General features: G+C 42.7%; 1 protein-coding gene and 1 pseudogene across 1 annotated transcript in view; both read right to left on the reverse strand.

Moving 5' to 3' along the window:
• On the reverse strand, positions 558-14,920 carry LOC109820762 (annotated as a pseudogene).
• Positions 20,968-23,127, reverse strand: part of LOC109822921 (protein DETOXIFICATION 29-like) — a 3,102-nt gene continuing 942 nt past the window's right edge. The window contains 7 exon segments of the mRNA XM_020389192.1: positions 20,968-21,255; positions 21,350-21,436; positions 21,517-21,635; positions 21,723-21,961; positions 22,048-22,104; positions 22,245-22,331; positions 22,962-23,127. The exon segment at positions 22,962-23,127 is cut by the window's right edge and continues 11 nt beyond it. Of these exon segments, the coding sequence (XP_020244781.1) occupies positions 21,181-21,255; positions 21,350-21,436; positions 21,517-21,635; positions 21,723-21,961; positions 22,048-22,104; positions 22,245-22,331; positions 22,962-23,127 (830 nt within the window). The 3' untranslated portion in view covers positions 20,968-21,180.

Raw genomic sequence — 23,127 nt, forward strand, 5'->3', positions numbered from 1 at the left:
TTCTCTAATTTTTCAAGTTCGAACAGGTTCTGTTATTGTATACATTCATGATATTTAACTTATCTCTGGTATTGTACATATTCATGTTTTTCCACCTCCTTTGTGGAACATTTAAGGGTCATTTGGTTGGATGGAAATAGACTTGCAACAACAAATAGACCTATTGAATACTTTGTTTGATCTAGAACTTCATAAGTTAGAATCAAATAGGATACAAACTCCTCATTGAAATGAAATTTAATCTCCTTATCATGATAGATCTCTATAATCATATCCGGCCACACGAAGTTATACAAGGAATCAAAAACAATCCCAATATGGATCTCTTCTAATCTCTTGCATACATTGAACCATAAGTTCGTAATCAACCAATTTATCAGCGAGACACCAAAAATATTAAGAAATACTTGAAGGCCAACATTTTATTAACAAATGTAATTGCCAAAAAAGAAAAGGGGAAATGAAATAGAAGAGTTACATCCCCATGGCTTGACGCCAAATGAACACAGACAAGAAATTTTTCTATTTCCCTATTTCGACAATTTTACTCATTTTATTCAATGACATTGCTTCTCTCTTCTGGCTCCCCCTCCCCATTTCTTTATTCTTTCCTCAGCGACAGGGAAGCCTGTAATCAATGTGTAATGGCACTCATCAGACCTTAACAAGAATCATTAACGGTAATCATATATCGAAACTAATGTTTTTACCTCTTTATCCCAATCTGTTCGATAGACTAACCAAAATAGGATTAAAGTTTGAGCCACAGTGCCTAGCAACACCCCCCACCAAATGACCTGAACTCACATACAGTGTGTTGGACTTTTGGTTCAGGAAAAGGTAATTTTGTCTTGTGAATAGTCCCACATCGGGAAATGAGAAGAAGTTCAAGAAGTTTATAATGGTTCACATCTCAATGGGCTTTGAGTTACTGTTTTCGGCCTTGTATTGTTTGGCCTGTTGTTCCACACACGCGCGCGAGCGCCACACCGCACCGAACTTGCTTCCCTTCTGAAGGAGCACAGCAACAAGAAGAAACGGTTTTTCGGGCAACCATCTTCGTCTGAGCCTACTCGAGCCCGGGTACAGAGACCGGCCGTTTCCGGTGGCTTTTACCGCTAGGAGGAGAGGATCGACTGCGTCAGGGCGATAGGCGGGGTCATCTATCTTCTAGGGTAATGAATCACGACTGTACATGTTCAGGCTGGTGCTCTAACTCTTCTATTTTCAGATTTATACTAATTGTTTTTAATTTTGACAGCACAGTGAAGATCTATAAGCAATCAGACTAAAATTCATGAAGAGAACTGAGATTTTCTTGTATTTTTTACCTCTACTCCAAAGTCAAGCTTATAACCGAGGATAAGCGCAAACGGAACCCCAACTACATAGCAGGAGCCAATGTTTATGCACGCAACCGATGTTTGCCATCCAGCACCAATTGCAAAAACCCCTATTGTCATTTTTTTTGAAGTAAATACCCCTGTTGTCGTTGATATTAACAATTTAATCAAAGATGAAAAACTCATTATAGAAATATTTTCAGCTTTTGCTCATGAAGAGTGTGTACCTGAAAGAACAGGTTGAATGTTGTAAACAAAGATGGATATTGCTTTCTGGTGATGATCAAGATCAAAGAGAGAATAACGGCAACAAGAGATGAAGTTATTACGACGACAGCAACTGAAAACGTTGCTGTTCTTGGATGTCCTGCTCCAAGTTCATTAGAGATCCTTACACTGCAAATAAATTATATAGATACATAATCATCAGTTTTCCACTTGAGTTTAATTACATTGAAAGCATCAAATTAGGGTGTAGTTTAAACCTCGTTGCCATATTCCATCCGAAAGCAACTGTAATAGTCCAATTCAAAATGTTCATGCTGGGAGTTGAAAAGGGATTAACACAAATACGCAGTAAATATAAATTTATTTTCATAACTACATAATTCGACAAGCTAAGTTTGTGGTTTAGAACTTTTGGAACTTGGATATACCACATGGACAAAGCATCAACAGAAATCTCAGCATTCATGAGATACCCAGCAAAAAGAATCAGTATCATGAACTTCCATTCCTCCAAGCTGCGAGAGCAAAAAATAAAAATAAAAAACATAAAAAGATAATTACAATTTATTAAAATAATTAATTAAGCAGTTAATTATACACTCAAAAATTACACGAATCAAATTCCAGAATAATTAATATTGTTACACCATGTTTGTGCCTTGATATTAAAAATATCTGGGAGAGAAGCATCATCTCTTATATTAAGCAAAGATAAATCTTTTTTTTTTCTTGTTGCAAGTGAGATAAGAGAATATAAGCTTGGTACAAGTCATGTTGTCGGGTGGCTACTTTCTAAAAACACTAAAAAAACATTACTCTAGCAATCGAGTAAGAAAATAAACATTACCTGTCAATATAAGAAACAAATTGGTTCAATACCCCCCAAATAAAAATCAAAAAACAAAACCGACAAGAACGGAAAAAAATCTTATTATCGTAGATGCCACCACACCAAAACTTTACAAAGCAGTATGCTCCGAAATTGTAGCAAGTGTTGGGGGTTGCAATTTTATAATCTAAAATGACCCCATAGGTTGAGCTTCCTTTTTATAGGACTGAAATAAAACTCACGTAGTGGTGTCAATTTATTTTAATCCGCATTAAATTCATGAAAAGTGGGATGCGAACTTGAGTTGCTCGGATACCATCTTAAAGTATCTTAAAGTCTCTACCACCACACCAAAACTATGAAATTGTGGTGATGGTTGAGAGTCATAACTATCTATTGTTCTTACTACAATTACTATTATTAGGCTTATATAGTACCAAAATATATGATCAATCTTACCATAGCATAACAGCAGAGGTAAGGGAGAGGCGAAGGAAACCCCATATACTATGAAAAGCCTTCCACGAGAATCCATACCATGCCTCTCTACACCCTCCTCCAACAACATACACAAACTGTGCACCTGCTATGAACAAAATAGACAAATTAAGCACCACGGCCGCACCAAAAAGCCCCCATCCCAACCTCAGCATCAACAACCAGCTAAAGAATATGTGCAACACTAGCGCTACGGTAGCTATCCATGTCAACACTATCATCTTGCTCTGCGCCTACAGGAACCTGTGTTGGGGATGCACAATCCCCCTGATGCGATTTGGAAATAGAGATTTAGGAGAGAAGAGAGAAAATCAAACAATCTCAAACACACAAGATTTACGTGGTTCGCTTCTCAATGTGAGAAACTACGTCCACGGCCGCCGCAGGAGAAAAATTCACTATTTTTCTTTGCCGGTCGACCGCAGTGCCATGCTCGGTCGACCGTGATGAGCTCCTGGCCTGTGCACCCAGCTGTGCACATAGGCGGTCGACCGCCGCGCCATGGTCGGTCGACCGCAAAGCTGTAAAATCTCTTCTTCGTCGTTTTGCTTGAACTTCGTCGTCGTCGATCCTGTTCCTCCTGTTCCACTTTGTTCCTCTTCATTCTGAAGTATATGGCATGTCTGATAGTTAGACTTCACATATTCTAACAATCTCCCACTTGGAGACTAACTATCAATCTCTTTCAGCTCTCTCTGCGGCGACGGCCTCCATATCATCAAGTGCTGAGGCCAACTGAAGTTGAACACAACTTCAGTTTCTCTGTAGTGACAACCTTGGTAAGCATATCAGCTGGATTCTTGCTTCCTTGAATCTTCTCAAGTTCCAACATGTCCTCGTCCAACGCTGATCTTATGAAGTGGTAGCGGACCTGTATGTGTTTGGTCCTTGCATGAAAAGCGGGATTCTTTGCCAAATGAATTGCGCTCTGGCTATCACAATGTAAGACATTCTTCTCACTCTTCTGTCCTAGCTCCTCCAAGAAACCCTGCAACCATATCATCTCCTTGTTTGCCTCTGTCACAGCAACATATTCAGCCTCTGTCGTTGATAAAGCAACGATCTTCTGCAACTGAGAAATCCAACTAATAGCTGTAGAGCCCAAAGTGAATACGTATCCTGTAGTGCTTCTTCTCTGGTCTATCTCACCAGCATAGTCTGCATCAACAAAACCCTGCAGGACTAACTTGCCTCTCCTGAAGCATAAGCAATCTTCTATAGTACCTCGCAGGTATCTCAGAATCCACTTTACTGCTTCCCAGTGCCGCTCTCCTGGATCTGACATAAATCTGCTCACAGCTCCCACTGCATGGGCAATGTCGGGTCTCGTGCATACCATGACGTACATAAGGCTTCCAATGGCTGAAGCATATGGAACCTTAGCCATGTATTCTTTCTCTTCATCAGTCTCAGGACACTGCTCCTTAGTCAGTTTGAAATGACTGGCTAACGGTGTGCTAACGGCCTTAGCACCACTCATCCCGAATCTCTCAAGCACCTGTCTAATGTACTCGGCCTGAGATAGCCGCAGTGTGCCCAAGAGTTTATCTCTACTGATCTTCATTCCCAATATCTGCTTCGCTGCGCCTAGATCCTTCATGTCGAACTCACTCGACAGTTGCTTCTTCAGCTTCTTGATCTCTGTCATATCTGAACCGGCTACTAGCATGTCGTCGACATATAGAAGCAAGATGATGTAACTGTTGTCGAACTCTTTGACAAAACAGCAATGATCAGCATTACACCTGGAATAACCGTTCCTGTGCATGAATCCATCAAACTTTTTGTATCATTGCCTTGGAGCTTGTTTTAGGCCGTACAAGCCCTTCTTCAATCTGCATACCATCTTCTCTTTTCCCTTCTGAGTAAACCCCTCTGGCTGCTGCATATATATCTCTTTCTCTAGATCACCGTGGAGGAAAGCTGTCTTTACATCTAGCTGCTCGAGATGTAGATCTTCAGCTGCAACAATACTCAGGACTGTTCTGATGGTAGTTAGTTTGACTACTGGAGAGAAGATCTCTGTGTAATCAACTCCTTCTCTCTGCTGAAATCCTTTAACCACCAATCTGGCCTTGTATCTCTTGGAACCATCATGTTCCTCTTTGATTCTGTACACCCATTTATTGTTCAAGGCCTTTTTCCCCGTTGGTAGCTTCGCAAGTTCTCATGTCTTATTGGTGTTCAAGGATTTTATTTTATCTTTCATGGCGAGCTCCCACTTGCTCGCATCATCCACTCGAAGGGCCTCATCATAACTTTCTGGCTCTCCACCGTCACTCAATAATAGGTAGTTAAGATGAGCTCTGGGCTGTAGTGATGGATACTTTGGATTGGGCTTGGGGACTCTAGCTGACCGCCTCAACTCTCTGACGGGCGAAACATGCTCTCCATCTTCATCTGCCCCCTCTGAAGTAGTCTCATCCATCAACTCTTCTTCTTCATCAGAACTAGCTTCGGGATTGTCTCCATCTGAGGCATCTTCTGACTCAAAGTATGTGGGATCACACTGTGTTGAACTAGTGGACTGAACGACATCACGGTCTTTGTAGAGGACTATTTCATTAAAGACCACATCCCTGCTTCTGATGATTTTCTTATTTTGCTCATCCCAGAACTTGTAGCCAAACTCATCACCGCCATAGCCAACAAAGAAACATTTTAGAGACTTAGGATCAAGTTTGTTTCTTGCATGATCACTCAGATGAACATAAGAAACACAACCAAATACTCTCAGGTGAGAAAGGTTTACCTGCTTTCCACTCCATACTTCTTCAGGTATTAACATTTTAGAGACTTAGGATCAAGTTTGTTTCTTGCATGATCACTCAGATGAACATAAGAAACACAACTAAATACTCTCAGGTGAGAAAGGTTTACCTGCTTTCCACTCCATACTTCTTCAGGTATTTTGTGCTCCAAAGGCACTGATGGCCCCCGGTTGATCAAGTAGGCTGCTGTATTGACTGCTTCTGCCTAGAATTGCTTTGGAAAACCTGCTTGTAACCGCATACTTCTGGCTCTCTCAGTCAAAGTTCTGTTCATCTGTTCTGCTACGCCACTGTCCTCTCTAATCTAATGCCGTTGTCATAACAGAACTTCTTGAACTCTGAGTCTTCATACTCGCCGTCGTTGTCAGAACGAAGCTTCTTGATCTTCAAACCGGTCTCGTTCTCAACCATAGCCTTCCATCTCTTGAAGACTTCAAACACTTCTGATTTGTGTTTCATGAAATAGACCCAAGTCTTCCTCGAGTGATCATCTATGAAGGTCACAAAGTATAACCTTCCGCCGGTGGATGATATTGATGCTGGACCCCACACGTCTGTGTGAACTAACTCAAGCTTCTCTTCTTTAGGGGTTCTGCCAACCCTTTTGAAGCTTATTCTCTTTTGTTTCCCAAGAATACAACTTTCACATAAGTCAATATCAGCCGATCTCAAACCTGGTAACTTCCCATTCGATTGCATAACCTTTAGGCCTTTGCTACTCATGTGACCTAGCCTCTGGTGCCACAAATTTGGGTCTTCCTTACTTTCAGCCACTGCAATAGAACCACGTGCATCTATCGTCATATAGAGAGAACCTGTCTTCGCACCACGGGCAACTACCATGGACCCCTTTGTAACCTTCCACGTATCACATGCGAAGGTTGTTACATATCCCTCTTTCGCCAATTGTCCTATGGAAATCAAATTTTTCCTCAAGCTAGGAACATGTCTCACATCGCTCAGCTTCCATATAGACCCATTGAGCTTGATCTGCACGACTCCTTTGCCAACAATATCACAGGGCTGATCGTCACTAAGATAGACTTTTCCTAGGTTTCCTGAAACATAGTTCTCAAATAAATCTCTATTTGAGGTAGCATGAAACGAAGCTCCTGAATCCAGCACCCACGATTCAGTTTTGCTCTCCAACGAACAGATTAGGGCATCATCTGATTCTCCTGAGGCCACGTTCGCTTCAGTCTTGTTCTCCTTGTCATTCTTGGGTTCTCGGCACTGATTCTTATAGTGGCCAAACTTGCCACAATTCCAGCAATCGATCTCCTTCTTACCCTTGCGGTTCCTGGACTTTGGCCTTCCGTTCCTCGAGTTAGATCTTCCTCGGCTACTCCCTCTATTTCTGTTTCTGTTTCTTCCTCTGCCCTCAAGATTCAACGCCGACCCTGAATTAGAAATCACTTCCTCTTACCTTATAATCTCCTCAGTCATAATCATGTCCACCACCCTGCTTCTGTTTCTGTTTCTTCCTATGCTCTCAAGATTCAACGCCGACCCTAAATTAGAAATCCCTTCCTCTTGTTTTCTAATCTCCTCAGTCATAATCATGTCCACCACCTCTGAAAACTTCAGCTTTGATTTGCCACATGATCCGCTGATCGAGATAACGGTACCCTTCCAACTGTCGGGCAATTGACCAAGTATCAAGAGGGCTTGGATTTCATCGTCAAACTGAATATTGACCGAGTTTAGTTGATCCGTGATCTCGTTAAACTCGTTCAGGTGTTCCTTGAATTTCTGGCTCTCGGACATCCTCAAATTAAACAACTTTTTAATGAGATGTACCTTATTCGTCGCAGAGGGCTGCTCATACATACTGGACAACGCGGCCATGAGATCCGCCGTCGTATTCTGATTCTTGATGTTGAACGCTACTGATTTAGACAGGGTCAACCTGATCGCTCCAATGGCCTTTCGATCCAATAGCTTCCAATCCGCATCTTTCATATCCGTCGGCTTCTCTCCCAATGGTAGGTATAAATCCTTCTGATAGAGGTAGTCTTCCATCTGCATCTTCCAGAACCCGAAGTTTGTTCCATCAAACTTCTCAATCTTGGATGTTTCCTTCTCAGATCCCATTGTCTCTGACCTCAAATCGCTCGCGCCGAACCTGGTCGCTCTGATACCACTTGTTGGGGATGCACAACCCCCCTGATGCGATTTGGAAATAGAGATTTAGGAGAGAAGAGAGAAAATCAAACAATCTCAAACACACAAGATTTACGTGGTTCGCTTCTCAATGTGAGAAACTACGTCCACGGCCGCCGCAGGAGAAAAATTCACTATTTTTCGTCTCAATACATCATGCCCTAATCAACCCTTTTATAGACTTAAGGGTTTAACAAGTAAAGAAGGAAACAGAACAAAACAGGTTAAAACTCTGGACTTTTGGCGGTCGACCGCAGCGCCATGCTCGGTCGACCGCGACGAAGCCAAAAATCTGGGTTGCTCTCTGGACTTTGAGCGGTCGACCGCAGCGCCACCTTCGGTCGACCGCGACGAGTTTCTGGCCTGTGCACCCAGCTGTGCACATAGGCGGTCGACCGCTGCACCCTGCTCGGTCGACCGCGATGCAGAAAAATGTCTTCTTCGTCGTTTTGCTTGAACTCCGCCATCGTCGATCCTGTTCATCCTGTTCCAACTTTGTTCCTCTTCTCTTCTGAAGTATAGGGCATGCTTGATAGTTAGGCATCACATATCCTAACAACCTGAAGATCGGAAAGCTCACCGTGAGCGCATAGAGTTGGGGATTGTCCATATCGAGAATCTCCATGCGACTGCAGCGATGTTGTCTTGTTGGCCAATGAGATGCAGGAGAGGACCGACGAAGATGTAGACAGGGGTGATGTGTTAGTTTAAGTGTAGACCCAAAGCTGAAGCCGAAGGTGGAATCAAGAAGATGAAGTAAAACGAAAGAAACAGGAAAACTGCAGTGTGGTCGACAGCGGTGCTCTCGACGGTCGACCGCGAACTGGGCTCTGATATCACTTGTTGCGCGCAGCAAAAATTTCGGCAGCACTTCGGCAGCACAATAAGAGTTAGGTCGCAATAAGAATTCTTGTTTCTCAAAGGGAACAAGAATCTGAAGCCTAATATCTCATCAAAGTGAGATATTAGCTCTTCCTCTCGTCAGCTCTAGGATTGCACGTCGAGGGAACCTAAAAAGCTATTACAAATCACACAAATAGCGATACAACTAATTTTACGTGGTTCGGCAAATTGCCTACGTCCACGGGGCAAGAAGGGGGAGATCTACTAATAGAGAAAGAGAGAATACAAATAGGGTTTACACAAGAATCTCACAAATAAAACCCTCACACAAAACTCTCAAATCTCTCACAAAGCTCTCTCAAAGAGATGCACAAAACCCTAAAAGGGACTGCTCAAGATCTCAACACAGCCGCTGCTTTTCTCCTCTGTTTTCTTCACCTGCAGCCGCAGCCTGCACCTCACACGCCGTCAAAAGAAAAGAAAAAAAAACAGCTGCACAAATCTTCCGCACACAAAAAACCTAATAAACAATTGTTATATATAGGCAGCATTTGCATTCGGGTGGGCCGGCCTTGGGTTCTCTCTTCACGCGTGATTGATTCACGCGGTTTTGTTTTTCTCCTCAGAATCATCGCGCCGAGCTGTGTCAAGGGACCTATAAGCAGGGCTGCATCTGAAAGCCTGCCTACGTATCCTCTTGCCCAAGGAATCAAGCCGAACGTAGTTCATCCAAATGGCCGTCAACGGCCTCAACAATCACAAATATGCAACAAGTTTTGACAATGATCAAACTTGTTGCTCGGAACCACCTTAGTGAGCATATCCGCCGGATTATGCTTCGTGTGGACTTTCATAATTTTCACATCGCCATCTTCAAGAACATCTCGAACGAAGTGATAACGAACGTCAATGTGCTTCGTCCGCGTATGAAAAACCTGATTCTTCGCCAAATAGATAGCACTCATGCTATCACAATGAATAGTGACGGACTTCTGCGATATACCAAGTTCCTCCAAAAGTCCTCGAAGCCAAATAGCCTCCTTCACAGCCTCCGTAACCGCCATATACTCTGCCTCCGTCGTAGACAAAGCCACCGTCGACTGTAAGGTGCATCTCCAACACACCGGCGCACGGGTCAAAGTGAACACATACCCCGTAGTAGACCGACGCTTATCCAAATCCCCGGCATAATCCGAATCAACATAGCCAATGCATAGCTGCCCACCTGTAGTGTCCCGCTCATAAACTAAACCAACATTGAGCATACCTCGAATGTACCTCAAAATCCATTTCACGGCGTCCCAATGACCCACTCCTGGATCGTGCATGTATCTCGATACCATGCTTACCGCCTGTGACAAATCTGGCCTTGTACATACCATCGCGTACAACAAGCTCCCAACCGCACTCGCATATGGAGTCTTCGATATCAACTCTCTATCTTCAACTGACTTCGGTGAAAGACCAGCTGAAATCTTCAAATGGGCTCCCAATGGTACACTAACTGGTTTCGTATCCATGCTAACATGGAATCGCTGTAGAACCTTCTTCAAATAAGCCACCTATTTCAAACAAATTCTGCCCTTCTTCTTATCTCTGTCGATCTCCATTCCCAAAATGCGTTTGGCCTCACCCAAGTCCTTCATCTCAAACTTATTTGAAAGTTGAACTTTCAACTCATCTATAGCCGACCTGGAACTAGAGGCAACCAACATATCATCGACATAAAGTAACAAATAGATGTACGTACCTCCTTTCAACTTGCGAAAATATACGCAAGGATCAAACTGGCTCCGAGTATACGAATGACCAATCATAAAACCATCGAATCGCCTATACCACTGTCGAGGAGACTGTTTCAAACCGTATAGCGATTTCTTCAATCTGCAAACTAATTTTTCCTTCCCTGCAGTTCGAAATCCCAATGGCTGAGTCATATATATTTCTTCATCAAGATCACCATAAAGAAATGTCGTCTTCACATCTAACTGATCTAACTCCAAACCATACTGTGCCGTCAAAGCTAGCAGAATCCAAATCGAAGAGTGCTTCACCACCGGAGAGAAAACCTCATTATAGTCAATACCTTCCTCCTGTGCATAGCCCTTCGCAACCAACCTAGCTTTGAACCTCAATGGAGTGCCCTCAATGCCCTCCTTCTTCGTGTATACCCACTTCGTGTATACCCACTTGCAACCAATTGCCTTCCGCCCCTTTGGAAGCTCAACAAGCTCCCATGTATCGTTCTTATGAAGAGATTCCATCTCCTCCTGCATAGCCACCTGCCACGAATCAGCCTCCGAACTCTGCTCGGCCTCTCTGAATGTAGTAGGCACTAACTCATCGATACTCTCCACCGGAAGTGCATACGCAACTGTGTCGGCATACCGTGCTGGCATTTGTATGTTTCTCCTCTGTCTCCGAACCGTAATAGAATCCTGAACCTGAGCCGTCGGTTCCTGATCTTGCACATTAGTACCCGTATCCTCCGTATCACCGTTGTGCTCGCCTGGCGTCACCTCAGTCGGCACTCTAATGGATACTGTACCATCTGGACAATTTGGAGCTGCATCGATCTCCACCACCTGCGATATCTCCTCCGTCGGGTCGCTCTCCACCTGATGAGAGCTGGGAAGCTTCAAGATAGAAGCCTCATCAAACGTGACGTCCCTACTCAGCACAATCTTCTTATCAACTGGATCCCAAAGCTTATATCCCTTGACACCACGCTTGAATCCTATAAATATGGCCTTTCTAGCTCGAGGTTCTAATTTATTAGTTCTAACATGATAATATGCAGGGCACCCAAATACCTTGAGCTGGTCATAATCGTGTGCTGGCTTTCCCGACCACTTCTCCATAGGAGTCTTCCCCTCAACCGTAGATGAAGGCAGCCTATTAATGAGGTGGCTCGCATACGTAAGTGCCTCAGCCCAAAAGATCTTCTCCAAACCACTCTGCAACAATAAGCATCAGATCTTCTCCAGTAAAGACCGATTCAACCTCTCTGCTACTCTATTTTGCTGCGGTGTATGACTAACTGTGAAGTGTCTCTCTATACCCTCGTCTCGATATAGCTGCTGAAATGGGTCAGAAGTATACTCACCACCGTTGTCGGATCGCAACGTCTTGATCTTTCTCCCAGTCTGCAGTTCCAATCTCTTCTTCCACTCCACAAACAAATCTAGGACTTCACTCTTCTTCGTCATGGTGTACACCCAACAACGCCTAGAATAGTCATCTACAAAAGTGACGAACCAATGTCGACCACCAAGTGATGCAGTCTTGGTGGGACCCCAAACGTCTGTGTGCACGTAGTCCAGGATGCCCCTCGTCTGATGAATGGTAGTCCCGAACTTCACCTTCGTCTTCTTGCCAAGAACACAGTGCTCACAGAAGTCAATCTTCCCACTCTTGGCTCCCTTCAATAGCCCCTGCTTACACAATGCCTGCAGTGACTTTTTACCTGTGTACCCCAACCTATAGTGCCAAAGTCTGCACATGTCCGCTTCTAAAATAGCCGAAGCAACCTGGCCAATCTCGGTGCTTCCCTTCAGATAATACAAATTTTGATTGCGGACTCCCTTCATCACCACCAATGATCCCTTAGTAACATTCGCTATAGCGTTTTCGAAAGTCACCTTGAATCCCTTTGCCTCCAAAGCTCCAACTGAGATAAGATTTTTCTTCAGTTGAGGAACAAATCTCACCTCCTTCAACTCACGGACTACTCCATCGTGCATCCTAATCCGTACGGTACCTATCCCACAAACACCACAGGATTGATCATTTCCCATGACAACAACGCCCCCGTCGACTTTCTCAAAAGATGCAAACCAGTCTCGCCTAGGGGTCACATGAAAGGTAGCGCCGGAATCAAGCATCCAATCTGATGCATCCACATGGTTCACCTCCGGAGTAATCAGTAGAGAAAAGCACGAATCATCGGAATCATCGCCTTTCGCAATGTTCACCTCATTGGCCTTCGGGCCCTTTTTCTTGCCATTCTCTTTCTCCTTGAGCTCTCTTCCAATGTCCCTGCTTCTTGCAAAATGCACATTGGTTCTTTGCTAATTGGTGGCGGCTTCTTGACTTTGACCTTCCTCTATTACCACCTTTCGGATATGGGCTTCTACCTCTCGTCGACAAGGCCTCTCCTGAAGTACTAGCGTGTGAAATCTCCTTATCCTTCCTCCTCAAATCGTAATTTATCAAAGCGTTAGTCACTTCACTATAGCTGATAGAAGATCTCCTGTTCAATAAAGTGAGCACGAAGGTATCATACTCCTCATCCGGTAAGGAGCCCAACAAAATAATCGTCTTGTACTCATCCGATATCTTCTCATCAACATTCGCCAAGTCCGACAATAACTTAGTGTAGTTGTTCACATGAGCCGCTAGCGAGGTGCCTCTGGACATCTAAAATCTGAAGAGTCTTCGCAGCAAGTGAAACCTGTTCTCAACACTCTTTGTGAGATACTTATTGTTGAGAATTTCCCACATCTTCATCGCAGACGTCACCCCAATCACATCATACTTCAGCTCCTGTTCCAAACAGGACCTGATCACCCCACAAGCGTTCCTATTCATTTTCTCCCATACCGCCTCATCATATTTAGGTGGCCTCTCGTGGACCATGATGGTCTCTTCCAAATTCTGAGCATTTAACGCATCCTGTACGTCGCTCATCCACAAACCAAAGTTGATTTTGCCGTCATACTTCACCACACTAATTTTAGTGTTCTGAAAACCAACTTGTATTGTACTCGCCATCGATTTGCTGCTTTCACCTTCTTCTCCCATTGCGAACTAACTCCAAATTGTAGAGAAAGAACAAATTTGATAGAATTAGGAACCACCCAACTGAACCCTAGATCGGATTCCAAATAGATCTCCTATCCACACGAGGAAAGCGAAATCTCCAACGGCCACTCCTAATGCTATCTCCACCGAAGCCTAGAACTCCAAGAACCAAGCTTCACACAAGAATCTTCCTCCACCGAAAAACCCTAGATCTGAAATCTGGGCTCTGATACCACTTGTTGCGCGCAGCGGAAATTTCGGCAGCACTTCGGCAGCACAACAAGATAGTCAGGTCGCAATAAGAATTCTTGTTTCTCAAAGGGAACAAGAATCTGAAGCCTAATATCTCATCAAAGTGAGATATTAGCTCTTCCTCTCGTCAGCTCTAGGACTGCGCGTCGAGGGAACCTAAAAAGCTATTACAAATCATACAAATAGCGATACAACTAATTTTACGTGGTTCGGCAAATTGCCTACGTCCACGGGGCAAGAAGGGGGGAGATCTACTAATAGAGAAAGAGAGAATACAAATAGGGTTTACACAAGAATCTCACAAATAAAACCCTCACACAAAACTCTCAAATCTCTCACAAAGCTCTCTCAAAGAGATGCACAAAACCCTAAAAGGGACTGCTCAAGATCTCAACACAGCCGCTGCTTTTCTCCTCTGTTTTCTTCACCTGCAGCCGCAGCCTGCACCTCACACGCCGTCAAAAGAAAAGAAAAAAAAACAGCTGCACAAATCTTCCGCACACAAAAAACCTAATAAACAATTGTTATATATAGGCAGCATTTGCATTCGGGTGGGCCGGCCTTGGGTTCTCTCTTCACGCGTGATTGATTCACGCGGTTTTGTTTTTCTCCTCACGTGGGTTGTGGCCCCCACATCTTCACAATTCTCCACCTCGGTAAAGTTTTCTCAAAACTGAGCCGACACCAAAGTAATCAAATGTCTCACTTGTATTGGCCAGTACGAAGTCAATCCACAACAAGTTGAGAACTTAACGTAAAAAAACCATCAGAAAGAGTAGAAAAGAGAGAGAATCTCAGAGAGATTAATCCCTTGTTTTGAGTGCTTGTATTCCTTCTTCAACTAATCAAAGAGATTGTGTGGTGTGGTTCCCGAGGACGTAGGCACGTTGCCGAACCTCGTTAAATTCGTGTGTTCCCTCTTGTTCTTATTTCTGCAAGTTTTTATCTTTGATTTGTGGTGAATTTCTTTCTTGCTCAACTTTCTAACAATGTCCGGAAGGACAACGGTTCGATTTGATTGTTTTGAATCCCCAACAACTGGTATGAGAGCTTTGTTCAGTAATTTGTGAGAAAGACATGGCAAAGGAAATCAAATCTAAGATCGAGAAGTTTGACAGTTCAGACTTCGCCTACTGAAAGTTGTAGATAGAGGACTATCTGTACCAGAAGGACTTGTATCGTCCGTTCATGGGTAAGGATAAGGGACAGAAGAAAGAGGAGTCAGACGATAATTGAGAGATACTGGATAGGAAGGCTCTAGGGTAAATTCGGTTATCGCTCGCTAAGACAGTAGCCCACAATATTTTGAATGAGAAGAAGACGGTAGGGCTTATGGAAGCGCTCACGGAGATATACGAGCAACCGTCTGCAGCAAACAATGTGCATCTGGTAAAAACTCTTTTCAACCTCAAGATGACAGAAGGACGGTCCTTCACGATGCACCTCAGGGAGTTCAACATGATTGTTAATCAGCTTATCTCCGTAGACATCACGTTCGATGGCAAAATGCATACCCTTTTATTACTATCGCAGTTGCCAGATAGTTGGGCACGTTATGTGACGGCAATCAGCAATTCAGCGGAGAAGGAAAAGTTGAAGCTGAGTGAGGTGGTCAGTATGATTCTATCCGAGGAGATTATAAGAAAAGCGTCTGAATCAGAAGGTTTAGGTTCAGCCCTAAACTTCGAGTAGAGAGGCAGAAGCCAGAAGAAAGGGAACCAGAACCGAAATCGGTCGAAGTCAGTAAAGAAGAGGTTGAACTCAAAGGTTAGGCCTATCAAAGGAAAGTGTTGGAATTATAGCCAGGAGGAACATATGTCTTCAGTCTGCAAGAGTCCAAAGAATGACGTGGGTGAGCAGGAGGCTCATATCGTGCATGATGTTTTGATCCTTGCTATGGACATCGATTCGGATTCTTGGGTCATCGACTCAGGAGCCTCTTTCCACGCCACTGCTAATAAGAAGCTTCTTCAGAATTATGTAGCATGTGACTTTGGAAAAGTGTATTTGGAGGGCAATGAGCCATGTAATATTGTTGGAAAGGGTGATGTGCATATTCAGATGAAGGACTCTAAGTAGAACTTGAAGAACGTGAGACACATACCGAAGCTGAAAAGGAATCTTATTTCGGTAGAACAACTTAGAGCAGAAGGCTGTGTTTCGATATTCACAGGGGATTCATAGAGAATCTCCAACGGTACGATGGTAGTTACCCGATGTAACAAATTAGGGACTCTCTACCTCACCTCACATGCGAGTGACACCCTCGCAATTATAGTTAGCAAAGAGAATACAGATCTGTGGCACAACAGGCTAGGGCACATGAACGAGAAGGGGATGAAGATCTTACATTCATAGGGAAAGCTAATCAGGATCGACTCCGTAAAAGTCAGGGTTTGTGAAGACTGCATCTTTGGGAAGCAGAAGAGGGTTAGTTTCCAGAAGGGTGGAAGGCCACCTAAAGCTCAAAAACTAGAGTTGATTCATACAGATGTATGGGGTCCCGCCAGTGTGTCTTCTTTTGGCGGTTCGAGATACTATATCACCGTTATCAACGATCACTCAAGGGAGGTGTGGGTTTACTTCATGAAGCACAAGTCAGAGGTGTTCGAAGTCTTCAAGAAGTGGAAAGTTATGATGGAGAACGAGACAGATCTGAAGGTGAAGTGTTTGAGATCAGACAATGGTGGAGAATATGAGCTGGAGGAGTTCAAGAGGTTCTATGCTACGAATGGTATTCGTTTAGAGAGGACTACTCCAGGGACGCCGCAACAGAACGACATTGCGGAGAGAATGAACAGGATCTTGACGGAGCATGTCAGGAGCATGCGATTACATGCAGGTCTGTCTAAGACATTTTGGGCGGATGCGGTGTATACGGTGGCTTACCTTATTAATCGTGGGCCATTAGTTCCATTGAATTTTAAGATTCTAGAGGATGTTTGGAGTGAAAAGAAGATAAATCTCTCATATTTGTGGGTATTTGGTTGTGTGGCTTATGTTCATATCAGTGACCATGTCAGGGACAAACTAGAGGCTAAGTCACAGAAGTACACATTCATTGAATACGACATTGACGAGTTCGAGTATTGTCTTTGGGATGAGAAGAATAGGAAGATCATCAGGAGCCGATACGTCATATTCAATGAGGAGATGATGTACAAGGACATGAAAAATACCAATGATAGCCAAAGCAGTGGGAGCAGCACTTCGAATGCAGATGGATCCGAGTATATAGATTTAGAGGAACTTCCAGATAGGGGTGATGATGTTTATTCTGACCGAAGAACGGAGAAGGCTCCAGGTGCAGAAGCAACTACCCAGGGCGTGGAGCTTAGGAGGTCATCCAGGGTACCCAAACTAAATCCTATATATTTTTCATCTCTTAATTACTTATTATTGACAGATAACGGTGAACCAGAGTGCTATGAGAAGGCTATGCAAGTGAGTGAATCTCAGCAGTGGGAGCATGCAATGCAGAAGGAGATGGATTCTCTACTCACTAATGAGACATATGAATTAGCCCAGTTACATGCATAAAAAAAGACATTGCACAACAAATGGATCTACCGGGTCAAGCAAGAGAGTGATGGAAGCAAGAGGTTTAAGTCCAGATTAGTTGTAAAGGGGTTCTAGCATCGGGAAGGAGTGGACTACACGAAGATATTTTTCTCTGTCGTATAGCTCACAATCATCATGGTGATGTTGAGCTTGGTGGTTACAGAAGACCTCTTTCTTGAGCAGTTAGATGTGAAAACTGTCTTTCTTTATGGTGACTTGGATGAAGAAATCTACATGAAGCAACCTGTTGGCTTCATTGAAGAAGAAAAGGAAGAGATGGTGTGTAAGCTCAAGAAGAGCTTATATGGTTTAAAACAGGCTTCGAGACAGTGGTATAAGAAGTTTGATATAAGTTCATGCAAAACAATGGCTATAGAAGATGCAATTCAGATCATTGTTGCTATTTTAAGATGTTCGAGTCTAGTTTTATTATATTGTTATTATATGTTGATGACATGTTAGTAGCAGGACTGTATTTAGAGGGGATAAACAGTTTGAAGAAGTAGCTAGCAAAGGAGTTTGTAATGAAAGATCTGGGTGCAGTAAAACAGATTCTAGGGATGCGAATCAGTAGAGATGAAGCTGAAGGGACGTTGAGGTTGAGTCAAGCTGATTATATCGATAAGGTACTTTAGAGGTTTAATATGTAGAATGCTAAGGTTATGAGCACATCCCTTGGAAGCCAGTTCAAGTTATCTGAGGAGCAATCACCTAAGACAGATGCAGAGAGAGAGAGAGAGAGCATATGAGCAGGGTGCCATATTCTTCGACCATTGGGAGTCTCATGTACGCGATGGTCTGCACGAGACCAGACATTGCCCATGCAGTAGGAGTTGTGAGCAGGTTTGCAAGCAATCCAGAAAAGCAACATTGGGAGGTCGTGAAGTGGATATTGTGGTACTTAAGAGGGACAACGAACAAGCCACTATATTTCAGGAGGAAGGAGCTGGTGCTGCAGAGATATGTGGATGCAGACTTCACCGGTGATCATGATACGAGGCGAAACACCACGGGGTATGTTTATATCTTAGCATCGACAGCAATAAGCTGAGTCTCATGTCTGCAAAACATTATGACTTTATCTATAACCGAGGCTGAGTATGTCATGGTGACTGAAGCAAGCAAGGAGATGATCTGGTTGAACGGGTGCTTGGAAGAGTTGGATCTAAAGCAAGGGAGAGGAGTTTTTTATTGTGATAGCTAGAACGTTATACATCTTGTCAAGAATCCAGTTTATCATGCCAGAATAAAGCACATCGACGTACGATACCATTTCATACGCTCGTTGATTGAAGACGGAAAGTTACACTTAATTAAAATTTTGAGGCGTCAAAATCTGGCGGACATGTTGACCAAGGCAGTCACCACTGAAAAACTAAAGTTGTGTGTAACTTCAGTTGGCCTTCACGAGTAGAAGATGAAGGCGGAGCCACACTAGGAGGATCGATGAGATCGCCGGGATGTTGATGATTGAAGAAAAGATTTTCTGGGAAGGAGAAGATACTTGCGAAGAATGGAAGAGTTCGGGTGAACTCACTGATGGCGCTTTGGTCTCCAAGTGAGAGATTGTTAGTCTAAGTGTAGACGCAAAGCTGAAGCCGAAGCTGAAATCAAGAAGATGAAGCAAAACAAAGAAAATAGGAAAACTGCAGTGCAGTCGATCGCGGTGCTCTCGGCGGTCGACCGCAAACGTGCACGAGACAGGAAAAGTCTCTGGACTTTTTCCGGTCGACCGGGCAGATGGTCAGGTCGATCACGAGACCCTTTTGAAAGCTGTGCCTTCAACTCATCTATAGAAGACCTGGAAATAGAGGCAACCAACATGTCATCAACATAAAATAACAAATAGATGTACGCACCTCCTTTCAACTTACGAAAATACACGCAATGATCAAACTGGCTCCGAGTGTACGAATGATCAATCATAAAACCATCAAATCGCCTATACCACTGTCGAGGAGACTGCTTTAAACCGTATAGCGATTTCTTCAACATGCAAACCAACTTATCCTTCCCTGCAGCTCGGAATCCCAATGGCTGAGTCATATATATTTCTTCATCAAGATCACCATGAAAAAATGACGTCTTCACATCCAACTGATCTAACTCCAATCCATACTGTGTCACCAAAGCTAGTAAAATTCGAATCGAAGAGTGTTTCACCACTGGAGAGAAAACCTCATTATAATCAATACATTCCTCCTGTGCATAGCCTTTCGCAACCAACCTAGTCTTGAACCTCACTGGAATGCCTCAATACCCTCCTTCTTCGTGTATACACACTTGCAACCAATCGCCTTCCGCCCCTTTGGAAGCTCAACAAGTTCCCGAGTATCGTTCTTGTGAAGAGACTCCATCTCCTCATGTATAGCTACCTGCCACGAATCAGCCTCCTTCTTCTTCGTGTATCCCTCTCTGTTTACAAGTAGCAATGAAGCGTAACAGCTTGTGATTGCACTCACTCCGCTGCTTGCAACTTCAATTAGTTTGAACAATGCGCAACCTGTTCTTTCTGGTATGCAGAAACTTCTTATGGGGTCCAGGGTTCTCAAACCTTTAGTTTAATGAGTTATAATTATTTATCAAAATGTCAATGTTAATGATAATAGGAGCTGCAATTGGAGCTGGATGGCAAGCGCCGGTCGCATACGTGAACATTGGTTCCTACTATGTGTTTGGGGTTCCCTTGGGCCTCATCCTTGGTTACAAGCTTGAACTTGGTGTTGAGGCGATAATGCATGAAATACTTACTTCTCTTCCTCCAAAATTTACTTTTATTGTTGCGTAAATTTCACCACACACGCACACGAAGGTTTGCAACTATTCGACCCCCTAATAGCGTAATGTGGGTTTTCTGATACTATATTAAGAATTCATGTGCCTTATCTTTAAAAAAAATAAGAAAATTAAGGGGCGTTAAAATTTTGGGGGTTACCCTGTTAAGAGTACGTTGGAAAATTTTGCAAACATTTGGGGAGTTCCGTGACACACTCAGACGTTATTTTTAAAGTTTAGGGGAGTCATCTAAAAATTGGCCAGAGATAGGGGTTATGAGAAATTTGCCCTTTATTGTTGAGTTTCTTGGTTGTAAGTGTTCAATTTTATGCCATGAGGGAATTTGGTATGGCATCTTGCTGGGCACCGTGCCTCAAACTTTAATCCTATCCTGGCTGACCTATCGGACAAATTGGGATACAGAGGTAAGAAAATCAACCATGTTTAATATTCAGGTTAAATGTATAATTTATCGTAAATAATCATTGTTAATGTCTGATAAGTACCATAAAACATTGATTTCAGGCTTCAGTAGCTGGGGAAAGAATAAGGAAATGGGGAGAGGAGCCAGAAGAGAGAAGCAATTGATTTTAAAAGTGTTTCTAATTACAGATCATATTCTTTCTGTATACATTGAATAATGTTCATATTCATCTTTATCATATAATTTGTTATGATTATGACAGACAAGGATGTGGAATTTTCTAATTACAGAATCATACCCATATTTGTACTCTAATTGTTACTAGTAGCAACTAAAGGGATACAATTATTTAAAAAAAAATGGAACATCCGATATGTAACTGATTCATTTGCATCTCTAGTCCCTGTCACTTGTCTATCTCAACGCTGTGGTCTTTTTGCACAAAATTTCCTAAAGCCATAAATTAGAGGACCCTTTTGCACTTTCAAAATTATACAAAGTCCTTAAGGACTATCGATGATTTACAAATGTAGAAGGGATTTTGATGAAAAACAGAATACGAGTGAAGATGAATGGAGGGAAACAAAACAGGGGAGCAATCTCTTGTTAATATATGATATAAAGAGCAAACATTCACACATTAAAGCAAAAGAAAAAAATAACGCTGCTCCTCTGCATCATTCACCAAATTTATTTCTCAATCACATTGCCTCTCTCTTCCGGCTCCCCTCCCCATTTCCTTATTCTTTCCCCAGCAATTGAAGCCTGCAGTCAGCGTTTAGTGGCACTTATCAGATATCGACAAGGATCGTTAACGATAAGCATGCATTAAATCAGATAACGTTGCCGATACTCTTACCTCTGAATCCCAATTTGTTCTATAGATTAACAAAAATAGAATCAATGTTTGAGCCACAGTGCCTAGCAGCATCCCATACCAAATTCCCTAAAATCACATGAATTGCACAATTAAAACCGAGAAATCTCGACAACAAAATCAGTACCAAGCATTTCTTGTGTTTTTACCTCTACGCCAAGATCAAACGTATAGCCGAGGATAAGCCCCAAGGGAACGCCAAACGCGTAGTAGCAGCCAATGTTCACATACGCAACTAGCGCTTGCCATCCAGCTCCAATTGCAACACCTATTATCATTGAAATTTTACAGTTTAATCAAAGATTATAAACCAATCAAATAAAATTTCGAAACCACGTAAGGAATTTGTATACACCTGAAAGAACAGGTTGTACATTGTTTACAGTGATTGAGGTTGCAAGCAGTGGTGTGAGCGCAATCACAAGCTCCTGCACTTCACTGCTGCTGGTAAACAGATACGGGTATTGTTTCCGCGTGATGATCAAGATCAAAGAAAGGGTGACACCGACAACAAATGAAGTCACTACTACCACGACGACTGAAAACTTTGCTGTCCTTGGATGTCCTGCTCCAAGTTCATTGGATATCCTTACACTGCAAATTCAATAAAATACATAAATAACCACTTTTCACTTGAGTTTCTTTACATTGAAAATATGAGACTAGGATGTCGTCCAAACCTCGTCGCTGCATTCCATCCGAACGCAACCATAATAGTCCATCCCAAAATGTTCATACTGCATGTTACAAAGGAATTAACCAAGAACTACGTGGTAAAATATCACTTATTTTCATTATTTTCTAAATTTATGCTCGTAAAATTAGATAAGTTGACACTATATTTGTGTGTTATAAAACTCAGGAGGCTTGGAGGTACCATATAGACAAGCCATCAACAGAAACCTCAGCATTCTTGAGATATCCAGCAAAAAGAATCAGTATCATAAAGTACCACACCTCCAAGCTGCAAGAGGAAAACCAGATAATTAAAATTAATTTAATTTAATTTAATTTAATTTAATTAGCCAGTTAATTAGTACACCCAAACAAGTTGCATTCATTGCGTTCAGCACAATTAATATCACCAGCTCACCGATCAATAAACTATGTTGTTTGTACAACTCATGTTCCTATTTAATAAGGCCAATGTTTCTAGGTATCGCTTGATTTAAGAGCATAATGGAGAAAAATCATCTCTTTTAAGAGAAGATATCCTATTTTTTATAACAAATGATTTATTTATTTTTTGGTAGTTTTGAAACAACCATCCAACACATTATATAATGATAATATCTTTAACTACCTCTGTTATACAGTTGACATTTAGTTATGAATGTAAGCCCTTGAACTAAAACTAGTCAGGCAATACAACACTCCCCAAAAAAAAAATCCCCAGTCCCTATTAGTCCTTGTTAAGGGTTAGAAACATGTGCTATTCTTCTACCTTTTTTTTAATCGGTTTTAAATATTTGCAGTCAGGTTTGAATCTGCGTTGCTCTGATAGCATCTTAACCTTTCTCCCACGGTAACAAGAAACTAAAAAAAGCTTTACACCGGGGCGAGATCCATAATTTTGTACTCTACAACAACTTACCATATCATGACAGCAGAGGCGAGGGAGAGGCGAAGGAAAGCCCAGATACTATGAAACGCCTTCCACGAGAATCCATTCCACGCCCCTCTGCACCCTCCTCCCACAATGTAAACAAGCTGCGCGCCCACTATGAACACCCACGACGCGTTGAGCACGACAGCCGCGC

This window comes from Asparagus officinalis, chromosome 8 (genome assembly GCF_001876935.1).
Source record: "Asparagus officinalis chromosome 8, Aspof.V1, whole genome shotgun sequence".
Lineage (NCBI taxonomy): Eukaryota > Viridiplantae > Streptophyta > Magnoliopsida > Asparagales > Asparagaceae > Asparagus > Asparagus officinalis.